Source organism: Knufia obscura (assembly GCF_036327395.1).
Source record: "Knufia obscura strain CCFEE 5817 isolate CBS 148926 chromosome Unknown scaffold_1, whole genome shotgun sequence".
Classification (NCBI taxonomy): domain Eukaryota; kingdom Fungi; phylum Ascomycota; class Eurotiomycetes; order Chaetothyriales; family Trichomeriaceae; genus Knufia; species Knufia obscura.
In genome coordinates, this window is record NW_027042687.1 from 4,459,535 (window position 1) to 4,485,266 (window position 25,732).

General features: G+C 41.2%; 8 protein-coding genes and 1 non-coding gene across 9 annotated transcripts; 5 read left to right on the forward strand and 4 right to left on the reverse strand.

Annotated features, from left to right (window-relative positions):
• Positions 1–11,919: 11,919 nt before the first annotated feature.
• On the reverse strand, positions 11,920–12,333 carry PMZ80_001685 (uncharacterized protein; the record flags this gene model as incomplete). Its single annotated transcript, XM_064870126.1, has 1 exon — positions 11,920–12,333. The coding sequence occupies one exon, from the start codon at positions 12,331–12,333 to the stop codon at positions 11,920–11,922; it is 414 nt and encodes a 137-aa protein (XP_064735623.1).
• A 1,685-nt stretch (positions 12,334–14,018) lies between these two features.
• Positions 14,019–14,687, reverse strand: PMZ80_001686 (uncharacterized protein; the record flags this gene model as incomplete). The annotated part of the gene is made up of 2 exons (XM_064870127.1): positions 14,019–14,634; positions 14,683–14,687. The coding sequence occupies 2 exons, from the start codon at positions 14,685–14,687 to the stop codon at positions 14,019–14,021; spliced, it is 621 nt and encodes a 206-aa protein (XP_064735624.1).
• Positions 14,688–15,866: 1,179 nt separating this feature from the next.
• PMZ80_001687 (uncharacterized protein) lies at positions 15,867–17,979 on the forward strand (the record flags this gene model as incomplete). Its single annotated transcript, XM_064870128.1, has 2 exons — positions 15,867–17,910; positions 17,963–17,979. The coding sequence occupies 2 exons, from the start codon at positions 15,867–15,869 to the stop codon at positions 17,977–17,979; spliced, it is 2,061 nt and encodes a 686-aa protein (XP_064735625.1).
• A 940-nt stretch (positions 17,980–18,919) lies between these two features.
• On the forward strand, positions 18,920–19,765 carry PMZ80_001688 (uncharacterized protein; the record flags this gene model as incomplete). The annotated part of the gene is made up of 1 exon (XM_064870129.1): positions 18,920–19,765. One exon carries the CDS (start codon positions 18,920–18,922, stop codon positions 19,763–19,765), a length of 846 nt encoding a protein of 281 aa, XP_064735626.1.
• Positions 19,766–20,641: 876 nt separating this feature from the next.
• On the reverse strand, positions 20,642–21,226 carry PMZ80_001689 (uncharacterized protein; the record flags this gene model as incomplete). The annotated part of the gene is made up of 1 exon (XM_064870130.1): positions 20,642–21,226. One exon carries the CDS (start codon positions 21,224–21,226, stop codon positions 20,642–20,644), a length of 585 nt encoding a protein of 194 aa, XP_064735627.1.
• A 518-nt stretch (positions 21,227–21,744) lies between these two features.
• On the forward strand, positions 21,745–21,854 carry PMZ80_001690. The gene has a single exon. It is a non-coding gene; the product is annotated as a tRNA-Ser (tRNA).
• A 345-nt stretch (positions 21,855–22,199) lies between these two features.
• PMZ80_001691 (uncharacterized protein) lies at positions 22,200–22,761 on the forward strand (the record flags this gene model as incomplete). The annotated part of the gene is made up of 2 exons (XM_064870131.1): positions 22,200–22,288; positions 22,344–22,761. 2 exons carry the CDS (start codon positions 22,200–22,202, stop codon positions 22,759–22,761), a joined length of 507 nt encoding a protein of 168 aa, XP_064735628.1.
• A 334-nt stretch (positions 22,762–23,095) lies between these two features.
• Positions 23,096–23,749, forward strand: PMZ80_001692 (uncharacterized protein; the record flags this gene model as incomplete). Its single annotated transcript, XM_064870132.1, has 1 exon — positions 23,096–23,749. The coding sequence occupies one exon, from the start codon at positions 23,096–23,098 to the stop codon at positions 23,747–23,749; it is 654 nt and encodes a 217-aa protein (XP_064735629.1).
• Positions 23,750–24,219: 470 nt separating this feature from the next.
• On the reverse strand, positions 24,220–24,465 carry PMZ80_001693 (uncharacterized protein; the record flags this gene model as incomplete). Its single annotated transcript, XM_064870133.1, has 1 exon — positions 24,220–24,465. One exon carries the CDS (start codon positions 24,463–24,465, stop codon positions 24,220–24,222), a length of 246 nt encoding a protein of 81 aa, XP_064735630.1.
• Between the last annotated feature and the right edge of the window lie 1,267 nt (positions 24,466–25,732).

Below are 25,732 nucleotides of genomic sequence, written 5' to 3' on the forward strand. Positions count from 1 at the left end.
AGGCACTCTCGAACTTCTGACCACTAATACGCTAAAACAAAGCTTGTGGTAAGAGCAGGCACAAAGGTCTCGTATACCAGATCGTCTTTATGGCAAGGTACCAATAAGGCACGAGGTTGCGACTGCGAGTTGAACATCACATGTCTTGCCATATTTGAGCTTACTACTTGCCGTACGGCGTTACGGTGATACACTAAGTGCTATGAACGACTACGGTAGATCGAACGGCCTTAGTCCCATTTTTTATTTTTTTTGGTAAAACCTCTCCCGCACTAGCTTTCTTGCACTTTATACCTTGATAACTATAACGTATCTTTTAATACGTATTATAGCATCGTATAAAGCGTCCTTAAGTCATCTATTCTATATATTTTTACCTTTCTTATTATATTATAACAAGATAACTAGCGATTAAATTAAAATCGATATAGAAATACGTATTAAGACCTTTATTTATCTTACTAACGATCTTACTTTAATAGTATATCTTAATTAATTAAAAACTAATAGCTTTAAGATAAGCTATATATACTTCTTTAGACGTTTAGTATCTTAGTAAGAAGAGAATTCCTCGTTTCCTTAGCGTCTATAAGTAAAGATTAAGCTAAATATCTTAAGTTATATTACTAGCTAAACCTTTAATACTAAAATAGATATAAGTATAATTTAGTAAGTACTAGTTATAGAAAATACTATATTAGCTAATTATATAATACGAAGATATTAACTTAAGAAGATAGATTATATATATAATATTATAACTAAAAATAAATAGAAACGAGTAGAGGAAGTACTTAAGGCTATAAAGTATAATATTACGATCGGCTATAATAAAAATTATAATTACTATAAGCTTAGAATTACTATTAAGTATAAGACTACTATTATATATAAATAAAAGGATATTTAGTAAGTACTATTATCTATTTACTAGTAATAAGGGATTTATAGGCCCTCTCTATAAGATACTAAGTATAGTAAGGCTTATATTAAGTAAGTATAGTATTATAAGTCTAACTTTCTTTAGTTAATAAGTATAATAAGTTTATTAAGTTTAGTATAAAGATATATAAATATATTAATACCTATACTTACTATATAATCTAAATATATATTAGTATTAATAATAAGATATAAATCTTTATAGTAAAGTAGTACCTCCATATTATTAAAGAAAGAAATTAGTACCTTTATTCTATTTAAATTAATTATAATACTAAAGTTTTAATTATAGTTAATATATAGTATACTCTCTTTAAAGTTATATAACTTAAAGTTAATCTAACTAATTTAAATATAATAAACTACTCTTTAGGTAAGTATTACCTCTTTAGAACCTTTATATATAACTATAAAACTAAGAGATAGTAGTATAGTCTTATATAAAGTACTACAAATCTATAAAAAGTAAGTACTTAGTAATATATAAAGATTTATTATATTAAGACTTTTTATAGGAATTTAATTAGTAGTTACTTACTAGTAATTACTATAACGATTCTTTAGTTAATTAACTAATATATCTTTTTATCTTTCTTTTTATTATTCGCTATAAGATCTTTAGGTATATACTTAACTATAATAAATATAATATTAAATACTAACTAGTATATTTAGATTACGTAGTAAATAAGCTTAGCGAACTATATAATTTAAACTAATAAAACGATATAGCTAAGAGCGCTAAGAATAAACGCTTTAACTTTTAACTATTAAAGTATACTCTTAACGTATAAAATAAAGCGCTTAAAAGCTTTAGTAAGTTTAGTAAGTATTAATTAAGCGGTTATTATATAATTAATAAATTTAAATCTTAATTATAACCTTTTAGAATTTATAATATAATAGTTTTATAATATACTTTTATAACTTAGTAAAATCGATACTCTATAAGTAAATAAGTTTATTTAAAGTAATTCTAAATATACCTTTACTCTTTTATTATAAGGCTATTATCTCTATATAACTAGTAACGATATAAGTAAAACCTTTATAGTTCTACTTAAAGATACTAAGTAAAGAGTAGAAGCTATATAAGTATTAAGTAGGTTAAGTTTATATAAGTAGGTTAAGTTTATATAGGTAAGGGTACTAGTATAACTTAAGTTAACTAAGTTTATATAGATAAGAATATTAGTATAACTTAAGTTAACTATAAAGCTATTAAAACTATATAAAGGAAAATCGTAGCTATTATACTCCTATTTTATAACTTTTTTAGGGTTATCTAAGGTACCTAAGGTTATCTAAGGTTAAACCTTAGAAACCTTAGTAACCTTAGATTCTTATTAGAATATTACGTACTTTCTTACTTAACCTTTTATATTCTAAACTATTTTCGTTCTTATTTAATTCTAGTTTTAGTCCGTTAGCTAATTCTACTTCTAGCGTATACCTTAATATATATTTTAGCGTATACCCTAGTACCTATCTAGTTATATACTTAATCGTATATTTAGTCGTATACTTAGTCGTACATTAAATCGTAATATCTTCTTAAGTAGTTTTATAAACTTAGAAAAGCTATATATAATAAGGTAGCGTTTAGCGATTAGCTTATTATATTAAAACTACTTTATACTAGCTATAACTAGATTCTTTAATAACGCCTTAAGAGAATAGGTAGTTCGCTATTAACTAAGGATAAATAAGTACTTTAGACCTTAGAATAATAGCTTATAAACCTAGAAGATATAAAGAAAAGTTTTAGTAAATATTAATAAAATATAAGAAAAATTTATATATAGCTATACTCGCTAACTATTTTATATTAAATTTTATCTTAATTAATAACTATTAACTATTATCTTAAATCTTTTCTTTTACTACTAATATTACTATTATAGTACCTTTTAACCCTTCTTTAGCTTTTTTTTAAGATAAGTAGTACTCTAAAAAGATAAGTTAATTATTTAAAGTAGTTTAAGAGATAAGTAATATTTGATATAAGTTTTATAAGTAAGTTAATTAAGATTTTATAAATAATACTTTACTAGCTAAATCTACTACTATTATACTATTAGTAGTACCTTCAATACCCTTTATTATATTAGTATTAACTTTAGCTACTAGCTACCTTATTTTTAGCGCTATTATCTATATACTAAGTACTATAGTTATAATAATATAAGCTAAAACTTAATAAATCCTATTATTTTCTTAGTTAATAAGTAAGTTTACTAGTAAGACGTTACTACTCTATTAGAAGTAGTTTATAATAGTAAAGATTAAAGCCTACTCGTATCTTTAAATATCTAAAGTATTACGAATCTAAAGGCAACGTATATTATATTAATAAAAAGTTATATAAAGGTCTAAACTAAGATTACGATTGAGGCGACGAAGATAGATTACCGAGGTATAAACTAAGTAAATAGGTTACGTACTAGTCTGTAATTAGTTAAGTGTAATATTACTCTTTCTTTTAAGGTAAGGCGTTTGCGATCTGTCTATATTAAAACCTTTATAATAGAATTAGTACTCTTATTAATAAGTAGAATTTCGGTTTTCTTATATAAAATATATACCTTTAGCTCCTAAAGAGGAGCCGGTTTTTTATATAAACTTTTCTTAGACTTTCTTAAACTTTCTTAGAATTACTATAGCTTTCGTAGTCGGTATATATCTATTAAAAGCGTAATAGTTATTAACGTATTATACTAACCTATCTTTTCGTAAACTAAAAGGTAGTATAAATCCCGATAAGAGTTATAACTATTTAGCTAGTATACTACTACTTTTATAAATATAGTAACTAGATTCTTTTACGTATAAGCGTAGTACTAAGATCTTCTATATTAGTTAGTCGTAGCCTACCCGTAACTCGTTTTATCGCTTATAAAGCTAAGCTCTTAATCGTTAGATTAGGCTATATTTATTATTAAACTAAAGTATAGTAGTAAAACCTGTTAGAGGACGTACCTTATTAGTCTTTAATAACCCCGATATATAAGTACTAGAAATTAATCTATAGTACCTTCTTTAGTACTATAATAGCGTAAATAGTATTATTAACTTCCTATAGCTCTTTCCGTAGTTACCTACGCTTACTTAAGTTAGTTTAACTTAGTAATTCTTTCTCTTATTCGTTATAGGTTATAGTTAGGGTAAGAATCGGCTCGTTAAGGGTATCGCTTATAGTATTTAAGAAGAAGTTCGTTATAGGAGCCTATAACTTCTTCTTAGTACGCTTAAGAGGGTGAGTATCCTCTTTACTTAATTTTATACTATAGTTCCTTCTTAGAATTGAATAATCTTAATATTTAAACCGCTTCTACTTCCTATACTTCTTCTTCTTTTCTAGTATCGTTAGTTACGATAATTGATAGAAGTAGATCTAGTACCTAATCGACTACGCTAATAAAGTAAGTAAAATAATAAAGTAGCTAAAACGCGAAGCGATAAAGTACTTAATTTTCTTATAATATTAACCGATAGCGAGCTTAAATTAGGTATAATAGGTAATCGCTATTCTCTTTAAAGAGTTCGGGTCGGCTAGTACTATTTAACGATTTAACTTAAGTTTTACTCTCTTTAACCTTAGGCGCTTAGCTAGGTCTTTTAATATAAAGAATAATTACGCGCCTAAGTCTACTAAAGCTTAGTACTTATTAAGGGCGTTATTTATAGAGATAATTATATATAGTACTAGCGTTTAAGCTACTTTATTAAACTCGGAAATTAATAGTACTTATAAATCTAATAGTACCTTATTACGTTCTAGTATAGGCTCTAGTAAAAAAGGTTTTAGCCCGAGACTTTAGGTTAAAATACTTAGTTTTCCGACTCGCCTTTATTATTAAAGGAGTCCGTATTATAAAGGTACTCTATTTACTATTTAAACTCTTCTTTCGTTATACCTTAAGGTTCCGGTTCTTTCTCTAATCCTACTTTAGTAACTTAGAGTTAGTTATTCGTAGTCTTATTAGAGTAATTAGCTTTCGACTATCGTTAGGCTAGGTAGTTAGGGTTAGTAAAGTAGTAACCTAATTTATAGTACCCTTAGTAATATCCTTTAGCTACTAAGCGCTTCTTATCTTCGTTGGATAACGGATTTAGCTTATATAATTAAGATAAAAGCGGGATTTAGCCGTTAAAGCCGCGAGCTAGAAGTTCTTTAAAGAGAGAAGATAAGGAAGATTTACTATCGCGGTTATTATAGTAGCTAGTAAACTAATTATTTCAACGGGCTAGTTTTAAGCTAACGCTACCGATCGAGGAGGAGAAGAAAAAGGAATTACCCTTTCGGCTATCTACGTACTTAAAGCTTATCTCTAGACGTTAATAAGCCGCTTAGACTTACTATATAAAAGTTTAGTTAGTATTAATATCTATCTTAATCTTATTATAAAAACGGGTATTAAGTATATTAATAAAGTCGTAGATAATAGATTTCTTATTCTTCTTTAAAATAAGAGTGTAGAACTCGTATCGGTTAAAGAACTCGATAAAGAGTTTAGTTTAGCCTTACTTTAGGAAACTATACTCGGCTTACGCTTTATATTTTTTATTTAACTTATTAAAGTAAGCGTTAAGTGTAGTAAAGATATCGTTAATCGTTTTATAAAAGACGATAAGTATTAAGTATAAAGATATTAGGTAATGCTTAACTATATTAAAGGCCTTACCGTTTAGGTAGAAAGTAATATAGTTAATAGTAGCGTAATTACCTTTTAATTCCTTTAAGTTATTAATAATATAAGCTAGTTTATTCTTTATTTATAACTTCTATTATAGGTACTTATTGCGATTACCTATAAATAAAAGAAGATTTAGAATATAAACGAGACGATTAATACTTTTAAAGGTCGTAGTATATAGTTAAGAGGTAAAGGTATATTAAGTAGCGTAACTAGATTAACGCTATAAGCGGTAGTTAGATTTCCGCGCTAGATCGTCGTTAGCGAAGAACGCTAGATTAAAAGGTTAATCCTATAGTTTACTTTATAATAGGCGTTCTACCTTAGGTTCAGGTAACTATAGTAAGACGAAGTAGTTACGATACTTATACTTAAAATTCTTAAAATAAAGAGTACGACTACGCTTAAGCTACTTAAGTTAGATCTTAGTAGCCTATAGCTCGTAGTTACGAACGTATAGTTCTTAAGTAACCTAGCTAACTTACTTATAAAGGTTATTACGTTTAGCTACCTAGCCCTTAGGACCTTATATATATCCCTTTAGCTTATTAGCTTCGGCCTTTTAGTACTTAGAGTTATTCTTCTAAGTCTTTACCTAGTCGCGAAGTTCCTAGAGCTTAGTAGTATTAATAGGCGGAGTTAGATTAATTAGGATCTCTTAACTCTTTATAATATTAACCTATACCTTTATAGCTTTTATCCCTTTCTTAGCGTTCTTATACTTAGTAACTATCGCGTTATAGTTCTTAATAGTTTATTTATATCGTAAGAAGAGTTCTTATATTATTACTTAGACTCGCTTTATATTAGTTTAAGATACCTTATCGCTAGAGATTATAGTTTTATTAACAAAGTTCTTATAACCGCTAAAGTAAAAGAATAGGTCTTCGGATTCTTAGAGAAATCGTAGATCTAGGCTAGTTTATAAGATCTTAGGTACCGTAAGATAGAGTTAAAGTAGTCTCTTACTTATAATTAAGGGTATAGTTAATTAAGGAATCTTAGTATCTTTTAGAGTACCTAGGATATAAGGTATTAACGCTAGTACTACCTTCTTATAACTTAGGTTATTAGGATTATTTAAGTCGTTTCTAGTTCGGCGCTTATAATCGTTGCGCTAAATTTAGGTTTTTTAGATATTAGTTATCTTAGTTACCTTCGTTTAGGTTTTAGGTAAGGATAAATAAAAAGTTTTCGTAGAGAAAGAAAGAAGAAAGGTTAGTCTACTTAGGCGTAAAAGTTTTAAAGATATTTCTTCGTTTATCTTACTAAGTAAGTAATATCTATAGGTTTTATACTATAAGAGTAATATTTAATCCTCGCTCTTACTATATACCCCGTAGCGCCTTATCTTATATTAGCTATACTCGTTTAGCGCCTTATATACTAACTATGGGATCGTATTCGTATAGGGTTATATTAAGATAGCTACGCTTATCGGCGCCTTATATACCTATCTATCTTATTAACTAACTTATATATAGTATCTTACTACTTCGACTCGTCGCGATCTTAAGAGATTACGGTATCGTTATAAAGATAAGCTTACGGTATCGTGTTGTCGCTAACGAAGGCGGTATCGTATAAATTATATCGCGGATCGTTACCGGTAAGTATCGTATTAACGGTATAACTTAATATTACGGATCTAAAGGCAACGTGTATTATATTAATAAAAAGTTATATAGAGGTCTAAACTAAGGTTACAATCGAGGCGATAAAGATAGATTACCGAGGTATAAACTAAGTAAATAGGTTACGTACTAGCCTATAATTAGTTAACCGTAATATAAAGATACTTTATTTACTAAAAAGAAGAATAGAAAAGGGTTTTAGTTAAGTACTTAGCGACTATATAATTAATTTTATTTTACTTAATATAGAGTTTAATAAGGCTAAAATATACGAGATAATAAGATAAAAGCTATTTAAATAGCTAAATAAGAATAAAAAAATAAGCCTAATTTAATTCTCTTCTTAATATCTATTACTAATAGTATAAAGCTTACTATTTATACGATAAAGCTAGTAAAGAATAGTAAAAAGCTTTATTAAACGGTTAAAGAGAAAAATATAATAGTATAATTAATACTTAATTTTATATAAAACTATAATATATAGCTTTAAGTTACTAATTTATATTAAGAGAAAGTAATACTAAACTATTATAATAAAGTTAGTATTACCTTTATTAAAAATACTTTCTTATTAGTTTATTAGCTTATAGTAAGTACCTCTTATTAGGTTTTAGTATAGTTTAAAGCTAATTTATTTAAAAAATACTTTATAAAGAAGTATAAGCTATAGCTATAACTACTAAGTATCTTTAAGACTATAAATACTAGTTTATAATATACTATAATCCTAATAAGTATAATATAATATATAAGAACTATTTAGCTATTATAAAAATATAGCTAAAGGTATATAAGATAAAGAAGATAATTTAGTTAGCTATAGAGTATAAAGTAATTAAATTTAATACTTTAAAGTAAGACTTAATCGCTATTAATATAATTACTCTCTTTAAGCTAGTAAAAGCTACTAAGAATAAAAAGAAGCTAATATATAAGTATAAGCGATCTATAACTATAAAAGAAGCTATTAAGTAGGTAAGTAAAAATAAAACTAAGTATATTAATGTAAATTAAGAAGGAATAAGAACTTATAAGTTAAACTTAAAGCTAGCTAAGCTAAGTTTTGAGAAGTAACTATATATACCTGAGGATTATAAATATTATATATATATAATAGACGAGTATATATATATATCTAAAGTTATTATTTAAAATAGTTTAAATAGCTTAATATAATACTATTTTAATACTCTTATTTCGTTTTTTTTAATATTTTTTTATAATATACCTTATTTAAATCTTATTTTAATAAGCTTAAATTCGTACTAAGCCTAAGATATATATTTACCTTTATTCGGTATTTATTAGATAAGAAAGAGAGTTTAAGGTACTTTTACTTTTTTTTTAGTTTAACTTTAAATTTAAACTTAATTTAAATTTCGTATATATTAAGATTCTAAGATTTAAGATTTTAAACTAAGTTTAAATCTTATAGCTAGTAACCTTAATTTTCTTAAAAAATATAAATAAGTAAAAAGGAGTTCCTCTTTTAACCTTCTTAATTAGGAAAGTTAAAAGGAATTTCTTAGAATTTCTTAGAATTTCTTGGAAGAATATATAAGAAAATAATACTCGGTAAGTAAAAAAGAACACTTATAAACGAGTATACGGTAAAGATATAAGTAAGAGAGGAGTAAAGAAATAAGTAGATAAGCGAAATAGTAAAGAAATAGGTATAGGGTTTAAATATAATAAGGTAAGGTAAAGTACGGAAAAAAGCGAAAAGAAGTATTAGTTTAATAGTATTCTATTAAACTATTTAAGCTATTTAAACTATTTAAACTATTTAAACTATTTAAGCTATTTAAACTATTTAAACTATTTAAACTATTTAAACTATTTAAACTATTTAAACTATTTAAGCTATTTAAACTATTTAAACTATTTAAACTATTTAAACTATATTATATACTAAAATCTAAGATTATAATATATATACCTTCTAATAAAGGTATAGATATTATAAATAAGAAGTAGTTCTAAGTTCTATAATCTAGCTATAACCTTAGTTTACTATTTTTTTACGCGCGATAGCCGTACCACTAATATTTATTAGAAATTTACAGCGATTAGTATACTAGAAAGCGCTTATTAAGTTCTCTATACGTATAGTATATAATAAGAATTATTAGTATTATATTATAGTAGTGCAGCGCGTAAAAGATATTGGACGGATGCGAAGAGTGGAAAGTACGAAAAAAATGGGACTAAGGCCATTCGATCTACCGTAAACGACGTCCTTCCGAGCTTACGTACGCGTTGGACTCTCAAGACTGCTGCAGTTATCCCTCGCAGACAGCATGACGCTCCGCATCGTGGGCTCTTCGTTCAGAAGCGCTCTTCCATGTCTCTAGCCTTACTTTGCTGCTGAGGCACTTTTTATCATTAACAGGGGGTAGCTTGGACCTGTCCTTCCGCGCAGGAGACAGTAGCGTACCAAAATTGAGACTTCACTGCTCTGATCTCACTGAGAGGTCGAAGAAGCTCTACCATATTCTCCTTCATGTTGTAACCACTGATCGTGTACCTCCAATATGCCCGAAGATCAATTCATGCTTCTTGATCAAACGCCTGACCGCATTGCAATCATCCGCAACCATTCGACTTCTGACGGCTCCCGTATCGAGCTCTATGAAGCATGATACCAGCTGCCTGCCTGTGGTCTTCGTGTATAGTCGTGCCTTCTTCATCTTGTACTGATTCACCGAAAGTACATGGTCGTGACTGCCTCGTTCCAGAGTTGTTCGCCGACTGTTTCTTCTGCGTTCTCGTCTGCCTTCGACTTCTCTCTTCTCTTCCTCACCACATACTTACAACATACTTAAATCTCAGTCACAATTTTGGCAATTTGGAACAACATAATAACCAAATACGACATACCTCAACACCTCTTACCAGCTCATTCGTTATGGCTGGAATGCCATTTACCTTCAATATCGATTCAGAATTTATCGATAATCACCCCTGTTACTCTGGATTCTTGTTCCTGATGGTCCTGGCAATCTTCTTCCTCGATGTGTAAGTTTGAACATCCTGTCTCCTAAGCCTTACCACGACAGACTGCACATTAAAACAAGCCCTCTTATAGTCTGAATCTTCGACTGACTTGTGGCTTCAGATACGAGCGACTGCGGCGCCTCCACCCTGGGTGGTTCCAAAGCGGACGTGGTGAACCCGCTGGCAACAACAATGCCAGCCCAGGGGGCGCTGTGTGATCGCAAAGTATACTCGGGGAACAAGGGACCATCGGGAACAAGATGAAGGAGGTATGTTACCCTTGACTGTTCTGCACCACATCACCTGCTAACATTGCTCAGTAACAGGGTTAAAAAAAATTAAAAAAAAACAAAAACAAAAACCTCCAACACTCATATGGTCTGCGGCGGCAGACTCGGCCGGAGGCTGGAGGTCACAAAACAAAAAAAAACCTCCAACACTCATATGGTCCGAGGCTGCGGAATGATTTGAAGGCTGCAGGTCGTCCAGGCGCACCCAACGACAGAAGACTGGAAACAGCATGTTCCACGTTCACCCTGTGTCGAATGGTCAGATAACCAGCATACAACATCCTGACTTCAGCCTCGCGAGCAGATTAGAATCTACTTCAGAACAATTCAACCTCAGCCTGAAATCTTGGAACCAAACAAGACGGTATCTGCGACAAGTATGACCTTCCATGACTGTCAATCAAGACGGTGGTGGAGCGAGAAGATGTCCGAATAAGACATTCCGCAATAACATTTCGAGGTCCAAGGTGTTGACAGTTCCAATGTCCACTGAAAACCCGCATCAACAGCGGTGGTGCTGTACCGAGAGGTGGTCAAGTGTCGGATGCAATGCAGGATTTGGAGGACCAAGTTCCAAGTGGTAATGAAGGGTCAAAGGTGGAAAGCACCGATATGATCGCGAAAGGTATGTTGTGGAACGCTCTGCCCATCCTCGATTTGCACTAACTCGAAGCCAAGGTCTCAAAACATGCTTGACTGATCGACTTGATGTTGCCAACACTATTTCTCGCCGAGCATGGCGTCGCAAGGATCAACAAAAGAGCGTACAGCGGCGTTGATATGTATCCAAACACGATATCAAGATCTCGAAGGCGATGATTAAGCGACAGGAACACGTGCAGGTTGAGCTGCTACCGCAGGGAGAAAGATCAGAGGATCGCGAGCACCGATCGTGGTACCGTCAAAATGACAGAAGAGAACAATCTTGTGGAAGGAATGCACTGCGTGATACAGGGGATGACTTCAATGTACGGAGTAGTGCGAAGGATTACCTACCTCAAGGTAGCGATGGTGGATTTAATGCAAATGATATTGCCCGAGTTTTGATTGTTATTGTAGCGGAGCAGTCGACTTGGCACAGACAAGCGATTACGTAATACCTCCTTGCAAAACATTTATTGGCACCGAATCACACTACCAGGATATCCGTATCACGCTGATCCTCAACGAGCACAGAGACCTTGTTGTTAGCAGTGGCCTCTCCCAATTCCAACTTCAGCATCAGTCGAGGCATCGCGATTCCCCCTAATCTACCGCAATGCATCGTCTTGCACTATCAAGCGAAGTCGCCTCGAAATAGTCATGAAGCCGGTCAGGGATCAACATGCCCACCACTATGTAAGCGGTCCTCATCAGTTATGACACCTCTTTACTGGACCCAACCTCAATCTCAACCAGATCGTACTCCGAAGTGCTAACCTCCTCACTGCCCAATTTCTCAGCATCTGCCATGAGACCCGCTTCCTCATCCTGAAATCCCTCGTGCTTTCCAGTTATCCCATGAGCAGACTGCACGGGCTCGGTGGGCCGTCGACGATTGACGGGATTCGGGTCTCCCATTGGATCGAACCTGCGCATGCAGTAGAGGAAACCAAAGAGGAAGAGGACGGCGCATGGAATTATCAGTATGCCAATCCACATTTCCAAGTTCGATGTCGTTACGATGTCGCCGCACTCCGAGACGATCTGTAGCTGCCGTGATGGGAAGTCGGGGTCGGTAGTGTTCTTGATGGCGGTGATGTTTGTTATGCATCTGTGTATTGTCGGCATGATTGGAGGAGGAAAATCGTGACTTGGCTGTGAAGCGATGAGGAACGAGGGTGATTTGTAGACTTGGTGACGTGGTGTCTGAATTGGAGGTGTTGAGGTAAGGTTGACCAATTGATTCAGTGCTTTACGAGAGAAAGTTGTTGGAAGGCCGATGCAGGACAGACGGTATATAAGGAGAATCAGAAGTGGGTCCGGGCTGGGTGTTTTATGGTACAGCGCTTCTGCCTGGCGGTACCGTAACTTGCAGTAGGTAGTTCTATGCAGCGTTGACGAATCCGCCGCTGACTACTTATGTAGACACGATGAGCAGGTTTGAGGACGAGGACCTGGCGCGACATGAGAAGATCGCAGGCAGAATTAGTCGCAAGGCATTCTTGCTACCATAAGAGTGAAAATAGAGCAAGTCTTGGCCACCGCATTATTGTCGCGCTCCTTCCGATGACGCGTGAGCGTTTTGTGGATGAATGATTCTAGATTCAAGATACCAGGCGGGAGTCGATTCTACAGTGCGAATTACTGTGCCGGGAGGTCGCCAAAACAAATCTGGAAAATGCAAAGCTACGTACATAATGTGATTTAATGCTCGTCGACTTCATCAGACAGCTTCGTATGCGCAGGACAAAAGAGCAATCAGGGTCATGAATCGTCCACAGAATGCTGCACGACGGATGTGAACTGGTGTACTCTCGAACACCAACGGCCTGCCCTTACTGGAGCTCGACACAACAGCCGTCATTGCTAAGAATCGTGCCGCTACCTAGGTAGCCAGGTTTGCAAAGGACAAAAGTGAACAGTAATTACTGATAATATTCATGCTAAACATGCTGGTCCTCAACTAGCAGATATCCCTCCTTGTTCACGACAGCAGCTTCCAATTCACACTCAGCATCATCCGATACATGAACATTTCTCCTCAGCTTCTCTTTTTGCACTATCTCCCACACTCTCTCGAGATCATCATGGCATAATCGTGAGGCCAGTCGAGCATCGATACACCCGCCACTGCATGCCCGGCTGTGTCGACACCATGGTTGATCTCGCCACCATAGGCACAACCACATCAGACATATCATAGACCAGATACCTATGAACCCGGCCCAGAACCACCAGACCATATCGAATTCTGGTTCTGGAGTACGAGCAGATCTCTGGAACTCTGAAGTGATGGTGTTGGACAAGGCTGTACAGGTGTCCACGCATACTTTGAAGATGATTTTGGGCATTGTTGAATCCGGGTGGAGGCGTAGCAACAACGCGAGTAAGAGATTTCAGCGATGGTAGCTGTGTAAGACGACAACGTGGATGTTTGTCGCGGGTGTAGGATTTGCGGAGGTGACGGCGTGGTAGGAGTGATCGTTTGGAAAGGTTGGTCGCTGTATGTGTGGCTTGGAGAAAAGGCAAGTTTATACGTTAATTTCAGGCAGCACAGTAATAAATGTTAGCAAGTTCTGGTTGAGAAGAAAATGGTGAACAAACTTTGTCGCTGAGCACATTTGATGAATGGAGTGCCCCGCAAGGCATGAAATGGTTGCTAAGTACTGGTACACATGGTTATTAGCCACCACGAAGTCGTATGTTACCTGATGGTATTTTGCTCGCTTAGCATAATCCCACAAACGGATAGCTGCCCGCTATCAGTGAATCATCGACTGGTCGAAATCGTGCTTCTTCAAGCTGCGTCCCGCTCACCGTCTGCCTGGAAGCAGAGCTCGTCCTTCCTCTGCAGCGCCAACCATTTCAAAGTGGTCTGTACTTTCCACGTCTGACTCACGTCTTGCCTTGATCGAATTGTCCTCAGCACTCTTGCCACCAGACATGGACGGATCTCTCTTGGACTGCACGCAAGCTTCGGCCTCTGAACCACCTCCTTGAGCAGCATCGTGAATGATGGTGCTGGACTCTGGTGACCCTCCGCTACTGTTGTGTGCCGTACCCGTGGCCTGTTGGCTTTCGTTATCAATCTTTCGTAATGCTTCGGCTTCCTCAATCTTGAGCCTGAGGGACTCCAATTCCTTGTCACTGTAGTCGTCCGTGAAAGTCTTGACGATGTGCATCGCGGTACCTTTCGGAAGGTCGGCCTTGTGCTGCAGCCGATAGTTCTCCTTCCAGAAATCAACCAGGATAAACATCACGATGATCAAAGCTATGACAAGAAAGAAGATAGCGAGGTTGGACACAACGTCGCCGAAACTGCTGCTTTGACATTCTGGTAATTGCCCTGCGAGCTGTTTTGCGACCTGATAGACCTTGCAGATATCAGATTCCTGGCCATGACATAATATGTCGCTGTTCGTCTCGTATCTGTGTATGGTGAGCTGGTGTCATCACAGCAATCGACGCTTTACTCACTCCATTATTGCTGGGCGGATCTGATCTCAGGCGCAACTCTGGATAGTTGAGGAGGAGAGAGAGCAGCAGCAGCCTATATATATGCTGCAGTCATAAGTGGATCAATCTGCTCTGGTCGACTCATGGAGGTAAGAGGCGGTGCGCGACTCCAAGAAGAGGTGCATCGGCCATCATTAGTAGTCACAAGGCTAGAGATAACTCCTTCTCCTCTCCACCGCGTCCACGATACTGGTATATACTCACACCGGTAGAAGCTGCTATTGGCTATGATCCCCAATCAAGGCAGACTCTGAGTGCCTGGACCATTGAGAACGCACACAAGGCGTACTTCAATATCTGCTTAGGAGCCTGACGAACACCGATATTGGAGCATATTTTTGCTGCTGCTCTCAATTTTGACGACCGATATGGTGGGATACTTTCACCGCAGGACTTTGTCTCTGGAGTAGGCCCTCCTTATCAAGCATAGATCCTCACTCGAGTAATTTAGTCAAGGACGAGACAAGGGGTTCCAGTCTTCTTCATTTGCACGTAATGTACAGCATATTGACATCTAAGACGACAAAATATTCAACCCATGTAAGGAATATCTTCATCGAAGGATATGAATGATCTGCGCAACGCGTATGATGGCAACGCGTCGACGAGATCCTCGATAAGCGTGACGCGCTTTTCGGATGAGAAGGAGTCACACTCGCGAGAAACACAACCACCAAGTTCTTGCGTTGTTCGCACATTCTTCAGCACGTGGACATACGAAGATATGTGGTGATGCCTCAAGCGACTGAAAGATGTCCTTTGCGGAAAGCCTGAGGAAGACGAGCCGGAAAAGTTCTCCTCTAGCAGAAATGGTACGGTAGGTATGATGACGTCTAGCGCCATCTGTGGCAAGAATAGACGAGTGCTGCACGATAAGCTGGAAGCTTGTTGGCGGCACTCACATGCCTTGTCTCGCTTGATTCCTCCTGCGCCGGTCAAGCAGTGACGTCCTTGTTGCAGGAGGTGCAGCTCGGTGCAGCTTGAAGTTCTGAAGTCAAGAATTCCGTCGTTACCGTAAACGATTCTAATACAAAGTTTGAACTCGCGTTAAGGATATAGTACCAGATCGCGATCACGAGTCAAGTTATGCGCAGGTGAGGGATTGTACAGGCTTCTACAGCCGAGCAAAGTCCTTCAGTATCACTATGCAGCCAATTTTCCGAGTTGCCGTCCGCCATGGGCTGCGACGGGGGAACAAGGCCCAGATACCTCAACTTATTCGAGTCCAACCGCTAAGCACTTCCAAGTCGCTGGCCGACAAGCCTACACCGAAGAAGACGATATTATCCCAGCTAAAGCAGCCCTTCCAGAGCTTGAAAACATCCTCCGTACCAAAAAGCTGGGTTCGCCGTATATCTACAGCTCCCTTACCAACTCATCGAGGCCCGGCTGTGAGATTCCTGTACCGAACAGCAGCATGGATTGGTATCTTCATCTTCGTGTCCGGTGGACTTGTTGCCGCCTTCTTCGCCTACGATGCAACCACATATCACGAGGCTGATGGCAAGATCGCCATAGCCGTGTCAGAAGCTGCACTATCTCCCAAAAGAGGCGGACCTAAGAACCTGCCCATCGCCGAAGTTCTGGTTGATGACCATGATACCGACGACATGGAGGTCCAGAAGTACAAGCCAAAGTTGGTCATCCTTGGAACTGGTTGGGGAAGCGTAGCCATGATGAAAGAGCTCAATCCCCTCGACTATCACGTTACCGTCGTCTCGCCTGAAAACTACTTCCTCTTTACGCCCATGCTCCCTTCCGCTACCGTTGGCACCCTCGAATTCCGATCCCTGGTCGAGCCTATCAGAAGAATTGTCAGCAGACTAAAAGGCCATTTCCTGAAAGCAGAAGCTATCGACGTCGAGTTCTCAGAGAAACTGGTCGAAGTCGCAGGTCTGGATGCAAAGGGAGAAAAACAACACTTCTACTTGCCATATGACAAGCTGATCATCGCAGTCGGAGCAACCACAAACCCGCATGGCGTCAAAGGTCTTGAGCACTGCAACTTTCTTAAGACAATCGACGATGCACGTCTGATCAAGCGCAAGGTGCTCAACAATATGGAAATGGCCTGTCTACCAACTACATCCGACGAGGAACGAAAAAGACTGCTATCATTCGTCATATCAGGTGGAGGCCCGACTGGTGTCGAGTTTGCTGCTGAACTCTACGACATGCTGAATGAAGATCTACTCAAGGCCTTTCCTAAGATCCTCCGGAACGAAGTCTCGGTCCACGTTATTCAATCGCGCAGCCATATCCTCAACACATATGATGAAGCTCTGTCGGTCTATGCCGAAAAGCGCTTCGAGCACGATAACGTCGACGTTCTGACCAATGCTCGTGTGAAAGAAGTCCAAGCCGACAAGATTATCTTCTCACAGAAAGACAAAGACGGCACAACTGTAACGAAAGAGCTGCCTATGGGCTTTTGTTTATGGAGTACAGGGGTAGCACAAACGGACTTCTGCAAGACTATTGCCGCCAAGTTGGGCGATGCACAGCAGAACAAGCACGCTCTAGAAACAGACACACATTTGCGTCTCGTCGGTGCACCTCTGGGTGATGTATACGCTATGGGCGACTGCAGCACCGTTCAGAACAACATAGCCGACAATCTCGTCACTTTCCTTCGTGGTATGGCGTGGGAGAGAGGCAAAGACCCCAAGGACCTTCGTGTCACATTTGCTGAATGGAGAAATGTTGCCTCCAAGGTCAAGAAGCGCTTTCCTCAGGCGGCAAATCATCTGAGGCGCCTTGACAAGCTCTTCGAAGCGTACGACAAGGACAAGAATGGAACACTTGACTTTGGTGAACTTCATGAACTTGTCCTTCAGATCGACTCGAAGCTTACATCTCTACCTGCAACGGCTCAGAGAGCAAATCAACAAGGTGGGTACTTGGGCAAAAAGTTCAACAGGATAGCACAAGCTGTGCCTGGTTTCAAGGCAAACGAGGTCGATTATGGTGACCTTGACGATGCAGTCTACAAAGCATTCGAGTATCACCATCTTGGTTCACTTGCATATGTTGGTAATGCTGCCATTTTCGATATCAACGGCCTAAACTTCAGTGGAGGACTTATGGCTGTATATTTGTGGAGAAGTGTTTACTTCGCACAGAGTGTGAGTTTCAGGACAAGGTTGCTGTTGAGCATGGACTGGACGAAGAGAGCACTTTTCGGTAGAGGTAAGTTGAATTCCCATCGAAAAATTCTCCTGGATGATGCTGACTGCTATAGATTTGATGGCATATTAGATAGGCGGAGCTTCTCGGGTCTGGCAGACAACCACGAATTTCCAGATCAAGTTTCGAGGTAAGGACTTGGCGACTGCAATTGGCTAAGTAGCCCGGAGCAACCTACGCAGTACCTCCGAAATTCGTCAACCCGAACTGGCGGACACCATCAGCGCCTGAGAGTCGTCAAACCAAAAAAAAACCCCCGAAACTCATATGGTTGGAGGTTGAGGGCTCAGTCGAGGCTACAGACCAACAAACCAAAAAACCCCCAAAACTCATATGGCCTACGGCCGCGGACTCGGTCGGAGGCAACATTTCAGTGGTTGCACTGGTACACCTCCTTCTGCAGATCTATTGGATTTGATGAGAGAAATGTAATTCTCATACTATTACAGCTGTGCTCGTTTGTACAGATGAAAAGATTGGAGCGTTCGGTGCAGAGCGAGTATGTGCCTGCGTTTTGCTGTCTTAGAAACTATACAGAATACAGGTCCACGCAATAGACCATTCCGTCACACGATTTTCCTTCTACGCCAGATTCCCGTTATGCTCCTGGACGAGATGTACTGCCACGCCGAGCAGAATTCCTTCGAGCATAGGTCTGGTACAGACACCAAAGGTAGCTTTGTTGGCCTGAGGACCTGCAGACTTGTTTGGAGCATATGCCTGGTACCAACGTCAAGCAATCTGCTGGCCTGAGGACCTGCAAGTACCATTACGTTCCTGCTCTTGATTTTTCCTATAAGAAAGTCCCCATCGCACCTCTTTTTGCCCTTTTCCTTTGTTGACAGATTCCTCAACTCACAGTGTATAGCTATCAGCACATGAATGCCTGGTAGATATACTCAAAGCTCTACAAAGTCACACCTCACCACCTCGACCTCCCTCAGCTCAAGCAGGTCCACCTGCTACCAACCACGACTCCAATGCGAGTAATATGTCTACACAACCCATCAACATGTCCAACACAGCCAAGATCAACTCGCTTCTTGCACGCATTCCACGAAACACGTCCCCAATCGCCCTCCTCCACCTGGATCTTCCCCTAGAAGATCGTATGGCCATCCAAAATCTAACCGAAGCAACTGGACGCCCTATAACCTGCGTCCGCACGAACATTAAACGCCGATTGCAGCGAGAGCGCCGTCAGAAGCTCGCCGCTCGACAAAAGGACAACTCTGGACAGCCACAACCACGGCCACAACCATACGTCCCGGCCTATAAGATCTTTGACACTACTTCACCGCTACCCCCACAGCAACCAAAGACAAAGAAATGGGAACCACCAAAGCCAGCAGCACTTCCCGACCTACCAGATCACGCTACTCCTGACGGCCGCCTCGCCTTCGTAAACGCACTCGGACACGCAATCATAGATTCCTGGTACGCCATGGACGCACTGAGTGCTGGCGTCGAGGAAGAAGTCCGGGATGTGCTCACGCCGCTTTTCGGATATACACAGAGCCGGTATTACAAGGCGCTGAGACGGTTCATCCCTGTGAGGAAGGAGATTGGAGATGAGGAGGACCGTGAGGTATTCAGGCGGTGGGGGAGGAAGAAAATGGGGTTGGATGCGGAACGGGACGAAGAGTTGTTTGGGGTTGATAGCGATGAGCAGGCGGAGAGGGAGGCGTTTCGGGGGAGGGTGAGGGGGTTGTTTGAGGGGGCGGAGGCGGTTATGATGGGGCCGTTTGAGGAGGATATTGGTAAGATGTTGGCGGGTTCGGGGGTGGGGAATTGGGGTGATGAGGAGTGGGTCGAGAAGGAGGATGGGGTCAAAGGGTTTATGAGGGAGCAGCTGTGAGGGAGTAAGTGGTTGCATTTGATACTCGATGTGAGTTGACACTGTTGGTTGGGCTGTGGTGGAAGGTACTATGGAGGTATTGAATCGTGTATGATGAACGGATGCGAAGCAAGCGGAGACGGTCAGCGACGAATTCAAGGCGAGCCTGCAATGACCGTGCACTTCTTCTGTCGGTTGTTGGGGGTTTTTGTAAGCGCTGTACATAAGAGGCAGCATAATGAGGTACCAATGCTGAATGACCATCATTGAACGAAGATGCCCCTGGTCTTTTGCATATACTTGTTGTCTCGTTCGGGCTTGATCGCGGTTGGCTCATGGAATCTTAATCGTCCATGTGGACAGGCGTGCAACGCTCGGCCACCTCGTCCTCCTGCAACCTTTTCGTTCGACCTCCTTGACGGACGCATTTTATCTCATCTGAGACTTGACAGCCAGTTTTCAAGCTATACGTTGCACATCAAGTCCACGACCATGGTACAGATTTTATCCACGGCCTACCACGGCATATTTTCACCTCTCTCGCTCACCGCTTCAGGCTGGCGCCCACTTGGAGGCGCTGACGGCTAACGACGCTGCTTCGTAATTGACTTGAGATGGCCCAGTGCAGTCAACGTGTTTGGTAGCCGCCCGTAGTTCCGTATGCGACACGTACACATCGGAAGGGTTATCAGGAACACAAATATCCATCACTGTTAGTGAGAACTTGCACCTGATCGTAAAGCAGCCTGCTTGTACGTCAATATGATGACCGGCATAGAGACCCGATTTGTCTGGGCCTCACAAGGGACTGACTGAATAGACAGGAGTTGGAAGCTCTCTTTCTCGGGCCGGGACCCCCCCCGACGCTTATACCACGCAGGCAAATGCGAGATGATCTCAATCAGCATCGTCGAAGCTCAGTTTCAGCTTCTTCCGCTTGCCTTTCTTCATTGTGGGCCCAGCGGCAGCTTCCTTCTTCGCATCGTCCTTTTGTGTTGCGACTACGTCTTTGAGGTCCTTCGTGCTTTCCGTCAGTGACTTTGTAGGCTCATTCAGCCCATCTTGATCGTCTCTCGATGCTTCAGCTGCGTCGTCATCGCCAATGACCTTCACGGCTTTCCTCTTCTTCCCAAATCCACTACTCACACCTCCTTCCACATCCTTAACCTTCCGCTCCTCCTCCGCCTCAGTTCCTTCCTTTGCTCCAACGTCGGGGCCCACCACCGTCCTCTCCTCGTCCACTCTGGCCTCCTTCGCGTCCATCTCCTCCTTCGTCACCACATTCCCACTTTCATCCAGCATGACCGGGTCATCCTCACCATCGTCACCGCCCATGTCAAGCCGTCCACCTTTACCCGCATTACCCCGTGCTCGAGGTATCTGTACGTTGTGACGACCATCGAGTTCCGCGTTGCCAGCTTTGATGCGGCGGAGGAAGGCGGGTTCCGCGGCGGAATATTCGAGGGCAGGCTTTTTGGGCATGGTTGGAGGTGATACGAGTTCTTGACGTTTGAAAGTTGAAAGTAAGAGATGCCTTAGTGCGAGGACCATCGAAGCATTAAGATTGCTCGACGGTTATTCTGGTGGTTGTAGTAGTAGATATGTGTGCACCGTGTTCGTGCTGGATTCGACGTGTCCGTGGAAAAGATTGTGTTCCTTCAGGAGGGATTTTATTCTTGATTCGCAAACTGCCCAACAAATGTATGCGAAAGGACAGACGTTAAGAGCTATGTCACAGCATCGTCCGATAGATGTGCGATGTTAGGGGCGCAGTAATGGCAGTACTTTGCGTCGTTGAAGCGCATAATTATCCATTGGGGATGGAAAATGGGAGACCTCAACATGCCCCATATCATGAGTCGGGGTCGGATTCCTCCAATTCTTGGCTGCATACTGGCCTGCAGATGCAAAGGTTCATATAAGATATACCACAAATTAATGCTAGATTTTGCACGCCGACAATCTGGCCGAGTAAGACCACACCTAGCTTGTTTCTCTCGGGCTTCATTCTAACAGTGTTTCAGGTGGTTAAGGCGATAGACTCGAACGCTTTACGCATTTGTGGTATCTATTGGGTTCGCCCGCACAGGTTCAAATCCTGTGGTTGTCGCTATTTCTCTTCATTTTTGCTTTTCACAGGTTCTGGTTTTGATTTCCATGATTCATTTTGCTCAAAAATTGAAGTGAAAAGCATCACCTGGGCAAGGAATGGAACACCCCAGCGACATTCACAAGGGTTTCAGGTGTACCCGGCAAAGTCCGCCTCGTCGCCCAAAGCCAGAAGGACTTGTCCTCTTAGGGGGTTGCTCCGGATGCCTCGGCTCAGCGACAATCCATGGAGTCCAAAGCCAGAGCACACCTGATCTTGGCTCATGAACTATCTCCTTCATCATGTAACGAACCACCACTCGAGGCTCTGGAGGGTAGCCATTCATACATTTTGCTTTGTATGGCCATGGGCAAGACCATAGGCCTAGACCTCAAATCAAAGCGCGAGCGTAGGCGAAGCGACTATGCCTTCCACCAGGACTACAGAACGAGATGGTAGCCTTTCCAGCATTCTACGACACAGTCACCTTGACTAACCTACGATTTGCAGGGCAGACAACGACATGTTCCACCACCTCAACAACCCCATCTACGGCGTCTTAATCGACAGCATCATCAACGCCTACCTAATGGACGTATGCGGCTACAGCACTAAATCTTCGACGCACATCGGCCTCGTCGCAAATACATACTGTGATTACTTTGGGTCGGCGCAGTATCCGGGAGTACTAGATGTTGGACTTCGTGTCGTGAAACTAGGGAAGTCGAGTGTTATGTACGAGGTTGGTGTGTTTCAGCAGGGAGAGGAGAAAGTTAAGGCTGTGGGAGGGTTCATTCAGATATGGGTCGTGAAGGAGACGAATAGACCGGATGCGGTTGGTGTGCCGGATTATGTGAGGAAGGAGTTGGTAAATCTGGTCAATAGTGAGGATAGTGAGGTTGTGAAGGGGAAGGAACAGAAGTTATGATATGGGTAGGGAGGACGAGTACGGTGGGCGTGAGGTGCTAAAAGTGCTGGGGTTGGAGTGGTGAGCTCACTGCAATTCGAAAGCACTCCGCATCATAGATTTATTTGGTACTGTAGTGATGGTACATGTCGTCGATACTGCATGTCTGAGCTCGATCTCTGCCACAAGTAATTCTGTGTGATAATTCAGGGCGACTACAGCATGAACTCTAGCCCAAGCTTTACACCTACTCGCATCCTCAACCTAATCTCTCAGCATTACCAACATCTGTTCGAAGCACGGGCTGTACTTTCAGCAACACCACGATCTTAGCTGCCTTCCACCACCAGCAGCCATGTCCACCGATACTCCTTCCCGTGAGCCGACGCTCGAACAGCGAATTCACATGACATCCTCCTTTCAAAGCTTCCTCCACAATGCTTCCATATGCGTCCTTGTCGGCGCACCAATCCTAATAGCTCTTCCGCCCAGGAAGCTGGATCTGTACACATTCTCGCTCACAGGCGCTTTCATAGCCTCCGCGAACCATATGGTGAAAGAGCGGACCGGCGCAGGAATGCTCTACCAATTACCTGGCGCGCGTCTTCCACCTGCAGCAATCGAGTATCAAGAACGGATGAAGCTGAGAGAGGGTGGAAGACGGTTGCTGGAGGAAGGCGAGAGACAACAGCAGGAGCGTCCGTCCATACAAGAGCAGCTTCAGCGGCATCAGACACATCGCGAGCCACAGGGGCTGGAAAAGGCAGCGAAAGATATCTGGATGGGTGGGGAGAAAGAGGGCTGGAAGGAGAGACGGCTAGCGGAAGAGCAGAAGAAGTTGGATGAGGGTGAGGGTTATGGCAGTATGATTGTTGATCAGATCTGGGAGGTCTGGAATCAGGGTCAACCAAAATCCGAGGAACAGAAGGAGAAAGAAGAGGTCGTGGAGAGCAGAAAGAAGGACAAGTTAAGAGAGCAAGAGTTTCCGGATATTGGGAAGGAGGGCTGAAGTGTCGAAAGACCGAGATGCGGTCAGCGGCCTTTCCTCCCTAACAAAAGGTTTTTCTGTGCCAGGTTGGTCTTCTCCTTGAAGAGCAGTATATTATAGCACGGTATTAGGAACACGAGCAGCACACTCTCAGACATTCGGCAAAAATCGTGCAGAGCCAGCACCAAGCAGGAGCCGAAGCACCATGCAAAAATCACCGACGGATGTGCCACGTCAGAGGAACAAGGAGATCACCATCTCAGAGCACGAATCGGCTCGATTGACTGAAGATGGAAATGGACCTGACAACTCGATCCAAGAACCATGAGCTGGCCACGAGTCCTCAGCACCTTGCTTTTCTATCCGCTCGACGAGGTTCAATCACCCACGCCGGTGGCCTCCTCAGCCATCATTAAGTCAAAGACCTTCGCATCAAAGGCTCTTCTTTGTTTTCGTGTGAACCGAGATCCTCCTCTTCGGCCTGATCCGAATCATCCATGAGCTTCCACTTCATCTTGTCGAAACGAGTCAAGGAAATGTAGCGCACCGATACTAGCAAGGTCGTCCAGTGTACGGCTCGCCCTCCTGCTCATGAGCCTTCGAGCATCGAAGTATTTATCATAGCCCAGGTCTTGTAGACTATAACGGTCTTGAAGATTGCCCTCCACCATACTGTTGAGATGTCTTTTGAGGATCATGCGGAGGAGTTCGGCAGTGAAACCATTGATGGAAGCCATTTCAGTGGACCTGCATTGTTCCAGCGACGATCGCTCCACTCGTGAGCCGAGGGTTGAGAGACTTCAGAAGAGTGACGGCGCTGCGGGATATGATTGCCTTGAGCTGGCCTCGTTAGGATGCTGAGAACCTGACGAGAAGCCGCTTGGCTTGATTGATTTGGATGACTTGAGGATCACCTCAGCAGAAACCGCTCGAAGATGACTAGCAAATCCAAAAATTTCACTCATTCAACACGGACCATTCATACCAAGTAAGGATTACCACTTGTACAAACACTCGCCCAGTGACAACAAAAAGAAGCCCATCTATCTCCAATGCTCGAGGATCGAACACCAGTACTTCTCTTCTCTTGCAACCCAGAGACCAAAAAGCAAACCCCCAGTTACCCTCTCAGAAATGACACAAACCCTAAGCCGATGCTACATTCAAGAGCACCCACTTAAGTTACTCGGGTCCTAAGACAACCATATCAAGCCGCGATTGACAAGTAGAGGGTCTCCTCGCCGAGTAGAGTGTGTCAATTCTAGGGGCAAATTTCACTGACAAGACACATAATGCTTTGTCGGCGCAGAATTTCCTTGTTCTCGACACATTTTGCTTAAGTTCTTATCTTTCAACAATCTTGTGATCATCTAAGGCAGTGCCTTTTACGCAGTGTTGACATAAGCATACTACCCGTCCTGCCGTTATCAGCACATACAGCTACACCAACCACAACCTAAGCTTATATACCAACATCTCCTGCGGGATGCAGCTAATATTCAATAGCCCTGAGACGATCACCATCACCACAATCATCATCAACGACGTCTCACCCGAAGCGCTCTCGCCTCATCCTCGCCACACACCTCAACACCTCCAACCACTCAATGACACCGATCATGCCCTCGCGAAAAGCAGATCTCCAGGGCCATGCTGGTCAACAAGACAGTCCAATCTACCCAACCCAACTCACCAACAATGTCCAACCCCAATCTAATACCTGGCAAATACCCACCCAGCGGCCGCCGCCCTCCACCACTCTCATGCTACCGCGACCATAGCACAGGCTCAAGCCCAAGCCCTAGCGGCCGTCACGCTCAACGTACATGCACGGCACAGCAACAGGTGTGCTCCCTGGTGCCACAGAACCAGTTCTCGACTCAGCCGACAGACACATCTACGTCGTCGGAGCAGCAATACCAATTTGGTCCGAATCAGTACAGGAGCACTTTGATCAGTGGCGACGGTGAGCCGGACGCTGAGGTATGGAGAACAGACTGGGCG